At 46.1% G+C, this 15,722-nt stretch overlaps 2 protein-coding genes across 10 annotated transcripts in view; one reads left to right on the forward strand and one right to left on the reverse strand.

Moving 5' to 3' along the window:
• LOC120443883 (chromodomain-helicase-DNA-binding protein 7) overlaps nt 1-15,722 on the reverse strand; it is a 40,821-nt gene that overhangs the window by 20,877 nt on the left and 4,222 nt on the right. For 5 of the 9 annotated variants that reach the window (XM_039623295.2, XM_039623296.2, XM_039623292.2 and 2 more), the window contains exons 2-6: nt 11,063-11,550; nt 2,996-10,920; nt 2,758-2,935; nt 1,054-1,141; nt 690-843 (exon numbers count right to left, since the gene is read on the reverse strand). In XM_039623295.2, coding sequence (XP_039479229.1) covers nt 690-843; nt 1,054-1,141; nt 2,758-2,935; nt 2,996-10,920; nt 11,063-11,106 — 8,389 coding nt within the window. In that variant the 5' untranslated portion in view covers nt 11,107-11,550. The remainder of the gene's footprint in view (nt 1-689; nt 844-1,053; nt 1,142-2,757; nt 2,936-2,995; nt 10,921-11,062; nt 11,551-15,722) is intronic. The other 4 variants (XM_039623294.2, XM_039623299.2, XM_039623300.2 and 1 more) reach the window with 1 other exon arrangement.
• On the forward strand, nt 1,266-2,974 carry LOC120443884. The gene is made up of 2 exons (XM_039623303.1): nt 1,266-1,923; nt 1,980-2,974. Exons 1-2 carry the CDS (start codon nt 1,344-1,346, stop codon nt 2,726-2,728), a joined length of 1,329 nt encoding a protein of 442 aa, XP_039479237.1. The 5' UTR covers nt 1,266-1,343; the 3' UTR covers nt 2,729-2,974.

Raw genomic sequence — 15,722 nt, forward strand, 5'->3', positions numbered from 1 at the left:
GTATTTATGATTTAAAAAAAAAAACAGATATTAAAAATTAAATTGTTTTAAACTTGAGATATTATGTATTTTTCCTAGGAAGTTACATTTTAGCTAACACATCTAGGATCTCAATAATAGCAAATAATAAATAATTAGTAAAGCTCCAAAGAAAATAGTTTAGGATAATTTATTTACAATATACACTGTTAATATGAATTTTAATGGGTATGTGAGTAAAATGTTATTTATAATGTACATCAAAGTAAAAGGTTTGATATAGTAAAAGGCATACATTTGCATGGCAACAAAACATACACACACTTCTCTTCGTCGCGTCGCGTACTTGGGTCAATAATATAAGTCTCTGTTCTGGTCCTGTTTAAAGTCTTTGTTGGGTAATTTGACCCGATATTAAAGTAAGTTATTACGGAGGAAGCACAGAAGAGGCCATTAGACAGTACACAAATTAAGTTTTTTTCTTACTTTCAGTATCTGACATTTACGGATACAATAAGTGGAAGATCGCAATTAAAATGATGTAGGAAATCCAGAGCCCAGTACAGATAGCGTAAAGGAATTTTTGTACAAAACGTGTTTGCTAATTTTTTCTGGTAGATCGTTTCGTTTAAATTTCTTTGTATTGCTTTTTATAACTCTCTACGTCCGTGCAGAAGTTGGAGTGTGCGTAAATGTATCTTTTACCATACCTTTGGCATTCCTACCTCGTGGCACCAAGTTGTGTAGGCCACTATGATCCCTGCTAATCTTCTGCACCTCTCCGTCCTCCGTTGGTGTTATCAAGTCCCAGATGAACGTCTTGATCTTCTCGTCTCCCTTGTATACCTGCAGGCAGTAAAGGAGCTGCGGGAACAGAACAAAATTAATGTTATTGTATTTCTAGATGGCATTGTATAAACTTTCAGACATTCTTATGGGTTCAGCAGGTTGAGAAGTTAGTTTTTACTCAGCGAAAACCTATAGTTTTCTCAATATTAGCATGGTTGGTCATCATTTTTTGTTCACCTAAGTATATTTTTTTGTTTTGGTTTGAGTTTGGCGTATTTCACTTACAATGATGCGAGCACAATCCTCGACGTCTACATCACGCCAACCTCGTTTGAATTGGCCTAGCTCCAAAAGTTCCGACCACCGGCCCCAGCTGCAAGAACAAAAAGTTTTACCAATGAGTTATTTTCTGATTGTAAAATATAACGAAGGAACAGAAATATATTAAAGCTGATGTATGTTACCAATCTAGTTATTATTTACTTTTCTTTTATAACTACAAAACCGGTCAAAATATATACATTTCAAACAAACAAGGGAACTTCAAATTATTCCATAGCATTACAGGCCTCACGATGAGCACGTCAGCACACAGCATTAAAACCGATACGCAGAGCAGACGCTCCGTGAAGTCGCATCCAAGCAAACTTCACGTATTCGAATATGCGGCGCCGCAGGACTTGGACGTCGTGGCTATTATCTACAAGTTCTATCTGGAGGATTTTCGCCACTTTACGGAAGAAGAGCGTCAAATGCGATTGTCCAGTTTGGACGCCATCGACATGCTCCACACCATAGAGCAAGTGCATAATGATGTGGCTACTTTAAGGCTGGAGAACCACATAATGGTCGAATTTCTCGAGAAGAACGATCCCAAGTTGTTGTTGGGATTGAGGCAGCGCCGTACTTCCATTCTTAGAAAGTTGCAAACAAAGCGAGGATCGGCGCAGGGAAGTCATGGCGTAAATAGCCGGCACTCGAGCTCCAAGCGCTCGATACCCATGTCGGTGAATCAGCTAGTATCCATAAGTGGCATATCTGCTCCAGAAAAGCGACGTGGAATGGACTACAAACTCAACTTTAAGGCCAAAGCTGAAATGGCAGAGAAAAGAGCTGCTGAGGTGGAGAAGCGGGTCGCAGATATTGAAAGAAATGGTGATTTAGTTGTATTTTAGACCTCGCTGTCAAAACTCTTACCCTTTATTTTATAGCCATGACCGAAGTGAAACAGTTAAGAGCCAAGATAGAAGAGCTGCGCTTTCGAAGTGAGGAAACCATTGAGACGGAGAACAACTTTATGCTTCACTTTTTACGAGATGAGAACGATGTGGCTTTTCTGGAGTCTGCAACCGAGCGGCAGATTGAACGGAAATTGCGTAAGTTCACCACGAATTGGTTTAAGAATGCACGCGCTTTGCTGGGAACGATGAAGCTAACCATAGTATCGCTTCAAGAAACTTGTCAGCAGCATCGGGCGGATCTCATAACCAAGTCAGACCTGAGTGGTATCCTGACGGCTGTAGATTTTGAAAAGCTTATTATAAAGAGAACCGAGCTGGTGAATCAGTTGGAAGAAAAAAACATCCACATGGCGGGACTCAAAGGAGTCACAGGAAAAACGTCCTTGGCCATGACGGAGGAAAAACAGGCTATGATGAACTTGGAAACTGAAATGCGCTCTGTTCTGAATAGAACGGATGAAGTCACGCGAGCCATTCAGAAACTGGAAAAGGAGGTGGCCGCAGTTCAATTGCACAACACCAAAGACTACGTGACTCTGGATGAGTTGAAAGCACAGCTCCAGGACTACGAGGCCCCCAGTGTAAGCGAGTATATCGAGCGAAAGGAAGAAGCCCACGTCCTTGAAAAGGAGGAAAAGATGCTGCAGCGGAAGATCTACATCCTCAACATGAAGCTAAACAATGCCATACGTCGGCGAAATCGGCTGGAAGAGAATTAACTTGTGGCGTTTTAACTCGTTGCACTTACCCAAAGGAAAGCAGTCCCTTCTCCACTTTGAAGCACTCGGACTTGGCCCAGTTACCGTATTGAATTTCCTCCAAGCCCAAAGCAGCCAAGGCATCCCGTTCTCGTGGAATGTATTCATCGTTGCCCTTCTTTTCGCGAGCACGATCTCGTTTCTCCTTGCGGCGACGGGAACGGAGACCTAATTGGATTCAAATGATTAAAATGGTTTGCATAAGAATGCTATATTTTTCAGCCTTACCTATTCCTCCCTCTTCGTCACTATTCTCATTGGAAGAATCCTCGGAATTGATTTCCATCACATCCTCGTGGCCGTAGCGTTTGATTTGGGTGCGTCTTCTGGGCTCGGACAAAACCAAATCCTCCGTTTCATCTCTTTCGCAAGCATCGGGATCAATGTCAACCTTTTTGGCCCACTTGGTCCAAAAGTCAGGATCATCTATGGTAATATCCGACCGGTTACCGGAGGCAGCAAATGAAGCCTTTGAGAAGGTCGAACCCTTCTCCGATTCCATTGTGATGACTTGAGTGCGTCGCTTGAGGATTGAATCGATGTCCTCTTCGCAAAACTTGTCACCAGCATTGTCGTCATCCATGACGGCCCCGTAAGCACCCTTTTTTAAGAGATCTTCGATTTCCTTTTTGGACAGCTGCTTGTTATTGCCATCCTTAGATCCTTGGGTGTTCATCGACTGCAATACAGCCTTGTCCAATCCTAGTTTCATTGAGGCCTTGTCGAACATTTCACGCTCATAGGTATTCCTGCAGAGCAATCGGTAAATCTTTACCATCTTTCTTTGGCCAATACGATGGCATCGGGCCTGAGCCTGCAAATCGTTTTGTGGATTCCAATCCGAATCGTAAATGATGACAGTATCGGCAGCTGTTAAATTAATGCCCAATCCTCCAGCTTTGGTGCAGAGAAGAAATACAAAACGATCGGAGCCTGGCTTGGAGTAACGATCGATGGCCTCCTGGCGGAGATTACCGCGAATGCGCCCATCGATTCGCTCAAAGGGGTACTTTCTGTACACCAGATAATCTTCAAGGATATCCAAACAACGTACCATCTGACTGAATATAAGAACGCGATGGCCGTTTGCTTTCAGTTTGGGTAGCAATTTATCAATCAAAACCATTTTACCAGCGGAGAGAATCAGATTTTTATAATAGGACTCAGGATCTTCGCCATGCTGTGACTTGAAATCATATTGGATTTGTTCCTCCGCTCCATTCAAGAGATAAGGGTGTATGCAGCACTTCCTCAACTCCATCATGGTGTTCATAAGGTTTGGGATATTAGCAGAAGTGGTCCCCTTTTTCAGGAAACTAAAGTTTTGTTCCAGAATACCTCGATAGTATTTCTTTTGTATGTTAGTTAGCTCCACTTCGATAATGGTTTCTTCCTTGGGCGCCAAACTTTTCTCCACATCGTCTTTTAGACGACGTAGCATCATTGGTTTTAGTAGAGCTTGCAGTTTATTGACCTCTTCTTCAGTGCGCAGACTTCCAAACTCAGACATGAACTCTTCCTGTGAGGAGAACTGCGAGGGTTCCAGGAAGTTTAACAGCGAGAACAGCTCGCTGATGTTGTTTTGTAGGGGAGTTCCCGAGAGCAATACTCGGTGTTCCAAATTCAGCTGCCGCAGACCTTCAAGGAGCTTGCAATTTCTATTCTTAAGACGATGTGCTTCATCAATCACACAAAGGCGCCAGTTAAACGCTTTTAAGTCCATGTAGTCCGTCACAATCATCTCAAAAGTGGTAATCAAAACGTTAAACTTGATGGGTTCCTTTAATACCTTTCCACTTTCTGTCTTATAGTAATATTCATAGTCCTGTATCATTTGTTTACTTGTCACCGAGCCGTGATAAACAACCACATTCATATCGGTCCAGCCCTCGAACTCTCGTTGCCAGTTTGGAATTGTAGAAAGAGGAGCTATTACCAAGAAAGGTCCTCTGATTCCGTACTCATATACAGAGTGCACAAATGTCAAACTTTGAATAGTTTTTCCAAGACCCATTTCGTCAGCGAGGATGCAGTTGTGGGTGTTGTACCAAGAAAACTTTAACCAGTTAAGACCCTCAAGTTGATAGGGTCTCAGGCTATTTCCTCCCTTATAGACGGGGGTCTTCTCCAGCTTTTTCCACAATTCTGGATGCGGACGTTTCTTAGACTTCCACTCGCTCCTTTGAGGGATTTTGTTAAATCGCAGGTACTGCTCTATTTTGTCGTTATCTACATCTTCTTCAAGCTCCCAAGTGCAATCCTCATAGGGAAGTGACTTCCACTTGACCAGGTAGTGCTTCGTAGTCTCTCCACTGGTTTCGTCTGTATGAACTGACATGTCCAACACTCTATCCACTTCAGTAAAGTCCTGGTTGAAGGGCTCGTCTTCGATATTCTCAAATATATTTAACTGCTGAGACTGCTTTTGCTGAAAGCGACGAATCTTGGCAGCTACGCGACGATCACCCTTTAGTAGTTCCTCTTCCGTTCGCCACTCGCAATGTAAGTAACTGAAATTGCGATATTTCACAAAGTACTCCTCCACATCGATAAAGACGGGCTCTGGTTTATTTTCCGTATCAGCTTCTGATTTCTCTTCCTTCTCCGTAACGGATTCTTCTCCCTCCTTGACGCTCTCCTTTTCGCCTTCACTTTCTAAACTTTCCTTATCCTTTTCTGTAGTAGCCTCTTCGGGTTTGGCGTCATCAATGGATTTCTCGTCAGATTCCTCTGCTTTCGATGGAGGTGACTTTTCATCATCTGCCTTTTCATCAACATCCATTTTCTCCTGGACAGTCTCAGCTTCCTTATCTTGGTCACCTGTTGAAACATTGGAGGATTTGTCTTCCTCAGTGGCTTCAGATTTTTCCTCAGGTTTCACTGTTTCAGATTGTTCTTCTGGTTTACTTTCTTTATCTGATTTTTCAGCTTCATCATCTACTTCCATTTTGTCTTCGTCCTTATGGTCTTCATCAGATTTCTTAGAAGCATCAGGCTCTGCTTCCTTACTGTCCACTTCCATTTCGGAGGATTCTGATTGCTTTCCCTCGGTGTCGATTGAATCTTTCTTGGGTTCATCCTCAGCCTTGGGTTTTTCATCTCCCTCAAGTTTATCAGGTGTTGCTTCATCAGATTCAGATTTCTCGTCATCCTTTTTAGGTTCGGGTGCTTTTTCTTTGGGTTTGTCCGGAATAAGTTCCCGCTTTCCCATTCGCATGGCCAAAACTAATTGAACCACCATGCTGTCTTCATCGCCTGTGTTTATGTACACGTAATTGGGTTTGGAAGACATGGATGCACTTGCAGCATCAGTAGAGGTCTGTCGCTCCTTCTCCGCTGCTGCAGAAGTACTCGAACTGGCTTCCAATTGACTGCTTTCATCCAGCGGTAGATTAGATTTCTCTTCACCTGCCTCCTGGCCAGCGTCTCCCTCGGCACCAGATTGAGGTTCCGTTTTTTCCACATCACTTCCTGCATTGGAATTGCTTGCATTCGCAGTTGGCTTCTTATCCTTCTTTACAGGAGATGCCACTAACAGAGAGTTTTCGTCATCGGAGAACCTTAGCATAACATCATCGATGTATTTCTTTCTCTGAGTGTTTCTTGAAGATCTTCGCTTGTTGGAATCCAATTCAGAGTCTGGTGGCGGCGATGGAGGCGGAGTTCTGTCCAGAGTGTCATCTTCGCCATCGGATTCAGGTACAATGCGACCCCTATTCCTTCGCTTCTTAAGTGCCTTGGCGGAGAGAGAACCACGGTTCTTGCGAGCACTGCCTCCCTCCTCAGAGTTTGCATTGCGGCGACTCCTTGCAGTGGATCGTTTGCGATCTCTTCTGCTCGGTGTGGATGCAGGATCACCAGCCGAGTCTGGAACAGAGTCTACTGTTTCATCGCCGGCCTCGGCTTCCTTTTCATCTTCATTGGCGGCACGCGGAATTTTAGAGACGGGAATGTCATCGTAGTCTGGAGATTCTCCATCCACTCCAGTTCCTCCCGAAGTGGTTTCTGCTTCACCATCAGCGGATCCTGCTTTTGGCACCAATGGCTTGTTGTCTTCCACTTCGCTACCCTCTCCCGTTTGCTCAGCTCCATCTTCTCCGTACTGTTTCCTGCGTTTGCTAACACTAGCTCGCTTTTTACCCGCTACTGGTGTCTCAGTAGAGTTTGGATCATTAGGATCCTTGGCCTTCTTTGCTTTCGGCGTCCTATCTCGTGGAGGTTTATTTGGATCCTTTGGTGTTCTAGGCTTGCGGGGCTTCTTCTTCTTACCACTGCCATCAGTCGAGGTATCGAGTTCATTGGCTGAGTGCACATCTTGAGAAAGATCACCCATCCCTTCACTATACTCCAGCATACCGACCACACTGGTATCTCCCGCTCCTTGAGTCACGCAATCCTCAGACACTGGTAATTGTGTCGTTGGGATACTGGAAACGGCGTTTGCTGCTCCCATTGCCACATTCCCGCTTGTATCCATCAGGTCTTGCTGCTGACCCACCTGACCTTTTTCACCCTTCTTGGCGCGAGGCTTGCGTGGCTTGTTGGCTCCCTTGCCTCGTCCTCTTCCAGTGGTGCTGGATACTTGAGGACTCTCTACCATTTGCTGGTTGAGCAGAGGATTCCCTGGTGGTCCATACATGGGCGGAACGTTTTGGAACAGTAAGCACTGCGGACCGCCAGCACACTGATCGTTTATCTCGTGCTGCGTGAGAAGATTTAATCGCTCCTGCATTCGCATTAACTTATCTTGGTGTTGATGCTCGTGCCCGGGAGGCATGCAATACAGTTCCTGAATCTGCTGCTGCAGTGCAGCAATTTCTTGTTGATGCAGCATGGGATAAGGTGGATACATCCCTGGCGCTCCTCCATATGGAGGCATCATGGGCGGCATGTGACCTTGTCCCTGAGTCTGGCCTTCATACCCGGGGGCAATAGGATGCATGGGCATCCCAATGGGAGGCATCTGTTGCTGAGGCGGTTGTGTAACAGGGGTAGCAGGATCTGCTGGAGGTGCAACTCCAGTTGCCGATTGAGATTTTTCCTCACCGGATTCCTCCATTAATTTAGGTTCCTCCAACAAAGATGTAGACAAATCACCTAAAGATTGTCCCAGTTGAGTTTGTTCTATCTCAGCGGTGGGCTTATCTTGCAGATCGTCTTGGATTGCTGGCAATTCCGTGCTTAGAGTTATGTCTTGAGTTTTGGAAACGCTGTTCTCATCTTGTGGAATCTCAGTTTCATTGGCAATAACTCCTTCTACAACGCCGAGTCCTTCACCTTCGCTTTGATTCTTCTCAAACTCCGCATTCGACGACTGAGAATTGCTATCCAAAAGTGCTGCTGCTGCAGAAGCTGCATTGGAGGCCACGGCAGCAACTGCTGCTGACGTTGAGGACATAGAGTTGTTATCAAAAAGACCAACATCCACTCCAACATTCTGGGCCGATTCCGAATTTCCTCCGTGTGAATTCGTGTTGTCCATGAGCAACTGTTGCTGGTTGTTGCTGCTGCTGTTAATGCTGCTCTGCGAATTGCTGTCGTGCACCGATGTGGGCTGGTTGTTGACAATGCTATTGGTGCTACTATTGCTACTGCTGTTGTTGCTGTCATTGGCAGCCACTGCCAAAGTGGAGGAATCATTCGAGTTTGCTGTTTCATTGAGGATGCTGCTCAGGTGATGTGATGGGGTCGAGGGTTGTTGCTGCTGAGTTTGCTGTTGTGGCTGCGACACCTGTTGTTGCTGGCTTTGTGGTACTTGTTGGGATGGCTGCTGTTGGGTCTGATGTTGCTGCTGCTGTTGCATTTGCGCGGGTACCGGCGAACTTACATGAGCGGGCGACATTGTCTGTTGGGATGCAGGTGGTTGATTGTCTCCTAGTATGTTAGCAAACGGATCGAATTGCTGCTGCGACTGATTGTAGCTGGGTAGATGTTGCTGGTGATGCGGTGACTGTTGCTGTTGCTGCTGGTGTATGGGGGACTGATGCTGCATTTGCTGGTGGTGCGGCGATGTTAAAGTCGCCTGCGGTTGCTGTTGCTGTGGTTGCTGCTGCTGTTGTTGTGTCGTTTGCTGTTGCTGCTGCGTCGGCTGTGTTGGTTCCATTGTAGGTTGGATTAAATGGTGCATGTTGGGCAGATTTTGCTGATGCAACGGCGAAGACATGGCCGCCAGTTGGGGTTGCTGCTGGTGCTGATTCTGAGCACCTCCTGTTGCTGCACTACTGTTCCCACCCCCAACAATATCGTTGATCGAATGCTGCAATTGATCATTGAGTGACTGCTGCTGGTGTTGTTGTTGTTGCTGCTGCTGAGAGGCGGCCACCACTGGCGGTTGTGAAGTCACCGGTGGCACAACTTGTTGCTGCGCGGTTTGTGGCTGCTGTTGCTGTCCCATCGTCTGACCATACATACTTAACTGCTGCTGGTGATGTTGCTGCTGCGCCTGCAACATTGCCGCCTGCTGCTGCTGCGGAGGTGCTTGTTGCTGCTGTTGTACCTGCTGTTGTTGTTGCTGTTGGGCCTGCTGCTGCTGCAGGGCCGCCAAGTGCTGTGCTCCATGGGCCGCACCCCATTGCTGATGTTGTTGCTGTTGCTGCTGAGGGGAAGCTGGCATCCTAGGACCCACAGCACTCCTGTATGCCGATGGGTAGTCCATGGGTGGTAGCCCGAGCGCCTGTGACGGCATCACCATTTGTTCGAGGGCCTGTAATGTGTTTACTGGGGCAGCCACTGGCGCAGGACCCTTCGCTCCCGCTCCACCTGCTCCACTTGTGGGCGGCTGTGGGCGCGGCGAAGGCAAGCCTACCATACCTTGAATGCTGTGCTGGCTGGGCTGATTGCTTACAACCTGTTGCGGCTGCTGCGCTTGCGTTTGTTGCTGCTGCTGTTGAGGGGGCGGTGGTTTCGCCGGCGACACGCCAACTGGTCGCGGAGACATTTGCGGATGTGGCGACATTGTCGGAGGACGTGGCGACATTTGTGGCGAAAGCTGAGGGAAAGGTGCACGATACTGGGGCGAGGAATTCAGCTGGGCAGCCGCCTGTTGATGCTTGCTGCTGGACATGTAAGGCGGCGCTGCCTGCTGCTGTTGCTGCTGGGTCTGTTGTTGCTGCTGTTGCTGTTGATGGTGGCTTCCGTAACTAGGAGGCATTCCCATGTGCGGTGGCGGCAATCCAGCACCCGGCAACTGCTGCTGCTGCATTAGCGAAACGTGAGGTTGCTGCTGCTGTGCCTGCTGTTGCTGCTGCGATTGCAGCTGTTGCTGCTGGTGGGAACCCAATTGCTGCGCAGCCTGCTGCTGCTGCGCCGTCAAATGGTGACCCGGTGGCGCTCCTCCCGGCACATGCTGTCCGTAAGCAGAAGCCTGATCCAGTCCTGTATGCCCGTAGCCCACATGCTGGGGAGCTCCTCTGCTCGGTTGGTGTTGCATGGGACTTCCGTACGGACTATGAGTATATGCCTGGGGCGTGGGAGGTTGTCCCGCCTGGACGGTGGGTGCTCCCACTCCAGGATACAACGGATGCTGACCAGGAGCTTGCGGATAATGCTGCGGCAGTCGAGCCTGCTGCTGACTCTGCTGCTGCTGCTGTTGTTGCTGTTGCTGCGCCTGCTGTTGCACCTGCTGTGCTTGCTGCTGCTGCTGTGGTGTGGGCGGTTGCTGCTGCTGTTGCTGTTGGGGCGCCAGCGAGCCGTATCCCGCCATCATGCTCTGTTGCGCGCCGTATGAAGCCAGTTTCTGCTGCTCCTGTTGTCCATAGGCGGGCATATGTTGACGGTATGCGCTGGCGTTGCTCTGACGCTGTTGCTGCGCTGGTGGAGCCGCTTGCGGATGACCATAGGCGCCCAGTCCGGCTCCGGGATAAGCCGCTGCCTGGCCAGGAACCGAAGGCGCCGCTCCCCAACCACTTAGATCGCCCATTCCGGCACCAACTCCCACTCCAACGCCGAGCCCCATGGCCGCCTGGTGATCGGCGGCCCCCAGCCCGTAGAGATTCTCCGCCGTTGGCTGGTACGATGGGTATTGGGGCTGCTGCTGTAACGGATGTGGGGGGCGGTGGCGCGGCGGATAGCCGCCAGGCGGTCCCATTGCACGCGGATTCGCCGCGGCTGCGGCTGCTGCGGCGGCTGCCGCATCGTAACGGTAATAGGGATCTCTGTGGGATCAGAAAAAAAAGGTGGATATAGAAAAATGTTGGATTTCAACTCGCCAACAAAGGAGAGTGTATATCCCTTGGTAACAAATTCTTCATTTTCCGAAACATAGGGTTAACAATCACGAGGATTCACAACACTCACCCTTGATGATTTCCGTGAAACATATTTTGTGCATTTCCATCCATCAGATTTTTTAAACGCAGCGCACACAGAAATGTCCGTTACGCGTCGAAGGACGCGACGACGCCGCTGCGTTGCAGATTTGGTCGTCAATTGGCTTAATTTTGATGCTGCTTTCTGCGCGTGGCCGTTGTCAAAATGTCGAAAGCCTATAGGTAGGTTGTCGATGACTGAGAGCCAGACAAGTGCGGAGAAGTTTCACTTCTCAGGGGTGCGGATGTTCGTTCCCCAATGCCCACTTTATACCCCGTGAATCTGGTCTCACGCCTTATCGAGTATGATTATATATTAGTTGGTTGTGGGTTCTAACTACTAAACTTAATTACAACTGGTGTGCAATTTAACGTCTTGTTGTTGCTTTTATAGGGTAAAAGTCATTCGTGTTTCGTGTTTCGCGCACTTCATGGCCGACCTTTGACATATTCGCAGTGAAACACATTCGCTCACAGCTAAAAAAAAAACATTTCAGAAAGATTTCGAATTAGTTATGATAAGTTCCAATCAACTTCTCTAAGGATTTCACGAAAAACGGTAATTTGTCAACGAATTTTTAGAGATCTTTCATTTTAGTTCGAGTAACATAAGTAGTATTAAAGGATATGGATCTGTAAAGAGAAGAGAAAAAGTGTTATGGAAATTAGCACTTGAAGTAAATTGGGTAAATTTATAATCTATGAATGAAATACACTATTTGTTGCTGTTGCTTCAACTTTTAAGGGGAAAAGCTATACGCTTATGAATTTACAAAAGGGCACATATAACGTACAGTTTAACCCCCTAAAATGTTGAGCAATTTTGTCAGATGGTGATTGTACAATTAATATTTTGATTTTGCTAAGTTAAATGTTAAAAACAAAGTGCTTACTAAATAAATGGTTCACTTCTTATAGGGAGAGTTGTGGGTGGAGTGCGGGTATGGGTCTTTGGTGAAAATCTGGTGCGGCAAAAGTGAGAAAAACAATGGCAACTCTATCGATTTTTCGCATTGTCTCAGCGGCTGCTTATAGACGAAAATCTAAAGTAGCAGTGGAAAATCCGCAGAGAGGAAAGGAAAAATTGCGGGTGGGTTGACTGACTGGTTGTTATTGTTGGATGCTGCGAGAGACCAAAGATATGCAAATGGGCGGCGAAAGGGGGAGTGGCAGAGAAGTGCTGGGGTGGCAAGGTGTGGTGTCTGTTTTATGTGTGTGCAAATGGAAAGTGGAAAGATATAGAGATAAAACTACTACGGAGAGTACATAGAGACATGCACTTACACACACAGACGGGCAGACTGACAGACAGAAAGACAACCGAAATTCGGTGTTCAGTGTACTGCTATAAATACGAGTGCGAAAGATGAGAGCAGAGGGAGGGGCTCGGGCTACAGCAGTTAGTCAACACACACACTCACACTCTCGAACGCCGCACATCATCGGCGAAACTTATGTGGAGTGGCTGACATGGGCTAAGCGGTGGGCTTAACGCCGTCCACCCTACCCCCCAAACCAACTATTTTACTGGCCCCCCCTTTGTGGGTTTGCCGTGAGTTGTTCGCGCTTATTGGACAATCATTTAACCAGTCGCCGTCGTAGCCTCTACACCCTAAGAAATAAATTGGAACTAGTTGGGATAAAAATCTAAAAACACTAACTTTTTCGGTCCATCTTGTATTAAAAAATGATTCATTTGTATTTCACATTTGTCTTATCGTAGCCACAAATTGTAATAATCCTGCCAGTAAATCCAGGCAGTAAATATGTAGAAGCTCGTCAGTTTTTCTAGCAGTGCGAATTTGCGTTGGTGCCCTCCGGGTGCTTTGACTTTGCCGTAATCAATTACATTTTGCTTTTGCAATTTCAGCTATTTATTTATTTAGTTTCAGCTCTTGCCATTATTATTAGGTGAGTGGTATGTACACAGACACAGAGACAGAGACACAGGCACAGGCCCGTTCAGCTCCATGGTAGTTGTGTGGTTGGTGTGCGGCGCGACTTTACTGTATAGTGTATATCTGGCAGATATCTATCAGTATCAGTGAGTGAGTGGTAAGTGTGGTGTGTGTGTCGCATTTTTTCCTTCTTTCGCTTTAGTTTTTACTTCTTGCCCGCTTCTTCCCATTTTTTGGCGTGGCCGTTGTTACACAAACAAATCGTGCAGAGTAATTGCAAAAACAATAAACTAAAAGCAATAGTAATATACATATGTATGTATGGATGGTGTGTAGCACAGTCCGCGTTTGGGTAAGCAAAGCAGACATCTGAAAAATTGTGAAATTATACTTTACTTATTGCCTCTCTCCGGCCTCTCTCCTACGGCACACTGTCTGTGTTTATGTTCATGTCTGCGTCTATGTCGCTTTGTGTCTCTGCGCACAACTGTACGTTTGTTTTAAATAAGCGAAAAATCGATTAAAGGTGATAATAGACAAGCAAATTTCGGTGTGTCCAACGACAAGGACGCGAGCCCCATTTTTGTGACCCGACGACGACTACACCACCAACAATCCGATCCAATCCAATCCGACAAACCAACAATACAGCACATCACGGCAAAACACCACCACCAGAACGGCGGATTAGCTTTGGGTTTGGGCCGGGTCTGTCTCTGCTTCTGCTGCTTTTGCTGCTGCCTTCCCCCCAAAAGAGTTCACTTAAGTCACATTTTTTTCGCCGTTAAAAAAGTGTTTCTCGTCGGTTGCAATCCTCGTTAAAAAGTAAAGAAGGAATTGGTACGCACCACTTTTGTGCAATAGCCTTAAAATAAATTAATTGGATTTAGTACGAGCGCTACTCTACTAAACATGTCTTGAATGATTTAAGCCGCTGTTCAAATATGTAACTATTATTTCTCACAAAGCAAATCACAAATCGAGTCAAATAAACCTGAATGAATAGCTATACAAGTTTACATTTTGCAATAGCAACAATAAAACACAAAAAACGGGGAGAGGGTTCGGGTTCGTTCACCTTTTGTCGTGGGCAAATGTATTTAGTTAACTCACAATTTTAACAGTTGCTTTGTGCTCTTGCTTCGTCTTTAGGGCCGACTTTGCCTGCTCTTTTATCTTCAACTTTTCAAATGTAGCTTTAACTTTTCAAATGGCCCACAGTCCTAAGAGACTGCAGCAGTGCAGGGTAGGTAAGGGTATTGGCAAATTACGCTTTTTTCTCAGCCCAATAACGAACATGTTAAAACACATACAAAATTGCTCAAGGTCAATGTTTGCCATTTTGTATTAAACTGTATAATTAGTCAAAACATAGTATTATTGTTCATAATGTACTATTAATTAACACATGAAATACGAAATGCCATTTTCATTTCACTTAATTTTTTGCAAAGTGTCGACACATAATAGAAACTCGCAACGAGATGGGTGGATGCATATATGAACGTATGTGGTAGAAATGTATGCATGTACGAAGATACATATGTACGTATGTGAACGAATGAATTGGCTTTAATAACAATCAAGTCAAGTGGCTGGGTCCGCGCTAACAGTAACTAAAAAGTACAGTTGGTTTTTGTAAGAAAAGCCACATTCAACATTCAACAGCGGCAGCCAAGTCCGTCACTTAGCGCGGTCCAAACAGAGCCAAAGAGCGGCTGAAGCAAAGAGAAGTAGGGTAGAGTGGGGGGCGCTGGCAAAGCATAAGCAGAGCAAAGACAGATGGGCGCAGCAGCAAAACGCGCACTCACACACACGTACACAAAAATGGTAATAAAATAGGTAAAGTAACAGCGGCAGCTGTAGCCAAAGAAGAAGAGCAACAGCAGAAAGCCACACACAGTTTTCCGAAAAGCCAAAGAGCTTTGCTCTGCTGCCGAGAGCCATCCGCCAAAACTGACTCTGCAACAAGCGAAAGGTACACACAACAACAACAAACAGCCCACAAAAGTTCGTTGGGCAAAAATTACAAACACGTCACCGCCTTTTGAATGTGTAACGGAACATTTATGGCAGGCGCATTTGGCGTTAGAGATGAGTGGAATGCGATAGTTGCAGCATGGAGGCCAAGAACTTTATCCATATGCCATGCCTTCAATTCCGCTTATCTAAATTTTTGGTATAAAAATAAATTGAACAGCTGTCATAGCAGCTGACTGATAAGCATGTGCTATAAAGTAAATTATCATTTTTATAGTCTTAATGTTTTAATGATTATTTTTCAAATCAAATATCATATTGTATGACCCCTGAGGAAATCTTTATGACCTAATCGATGAATGCTGTGACACGCAATGAGGAACTGTGGCGATGAGAATAGTTTTGCAAAGTGTCAGACGGTAAGAGCTGGAAGTACAAAACTGACGCTATGTTTCCCGCTAGAATTACGAAAACAAGGGAGCTAAAGGAAGCCGAGCACACACACATGTAGAACACAAGTCCTGACCCGATTATCGAGTTAAAACAGTTTTATAAAATTTGCACCTGGACCTAAACCGGATCGAATGGAAATAGAGCCGCCCATTGTCAATCTAGCAACAATAAAACGGAGAGGCCCGAAAGAGCGAGAGTTGAGAGCCGCTCTCTCAAGAGCGGTGTGCCGGCTGAAATCGAGCGAGCGGCGAAAACACACGACAAAGAGAAACGAGAGAAAAAAAACAACCCAACAAGTGAAACGAGCAAAAATTTTGT

Source organism: Drosophila santomea, chromosome 2L, assembly GCF_016746245.2.
Source record: "Drosophila santomea strain STO CAGO 1482 chromosome 2L, Prin_Dsan_1.1, whole genome shotgun sequence".
Lineage (NCBI taxonomy): Eukaryota > Metazoa > Arthropoda > Insecta > Diptera > Drosophilidae > Drosophila > Drosophila santomea.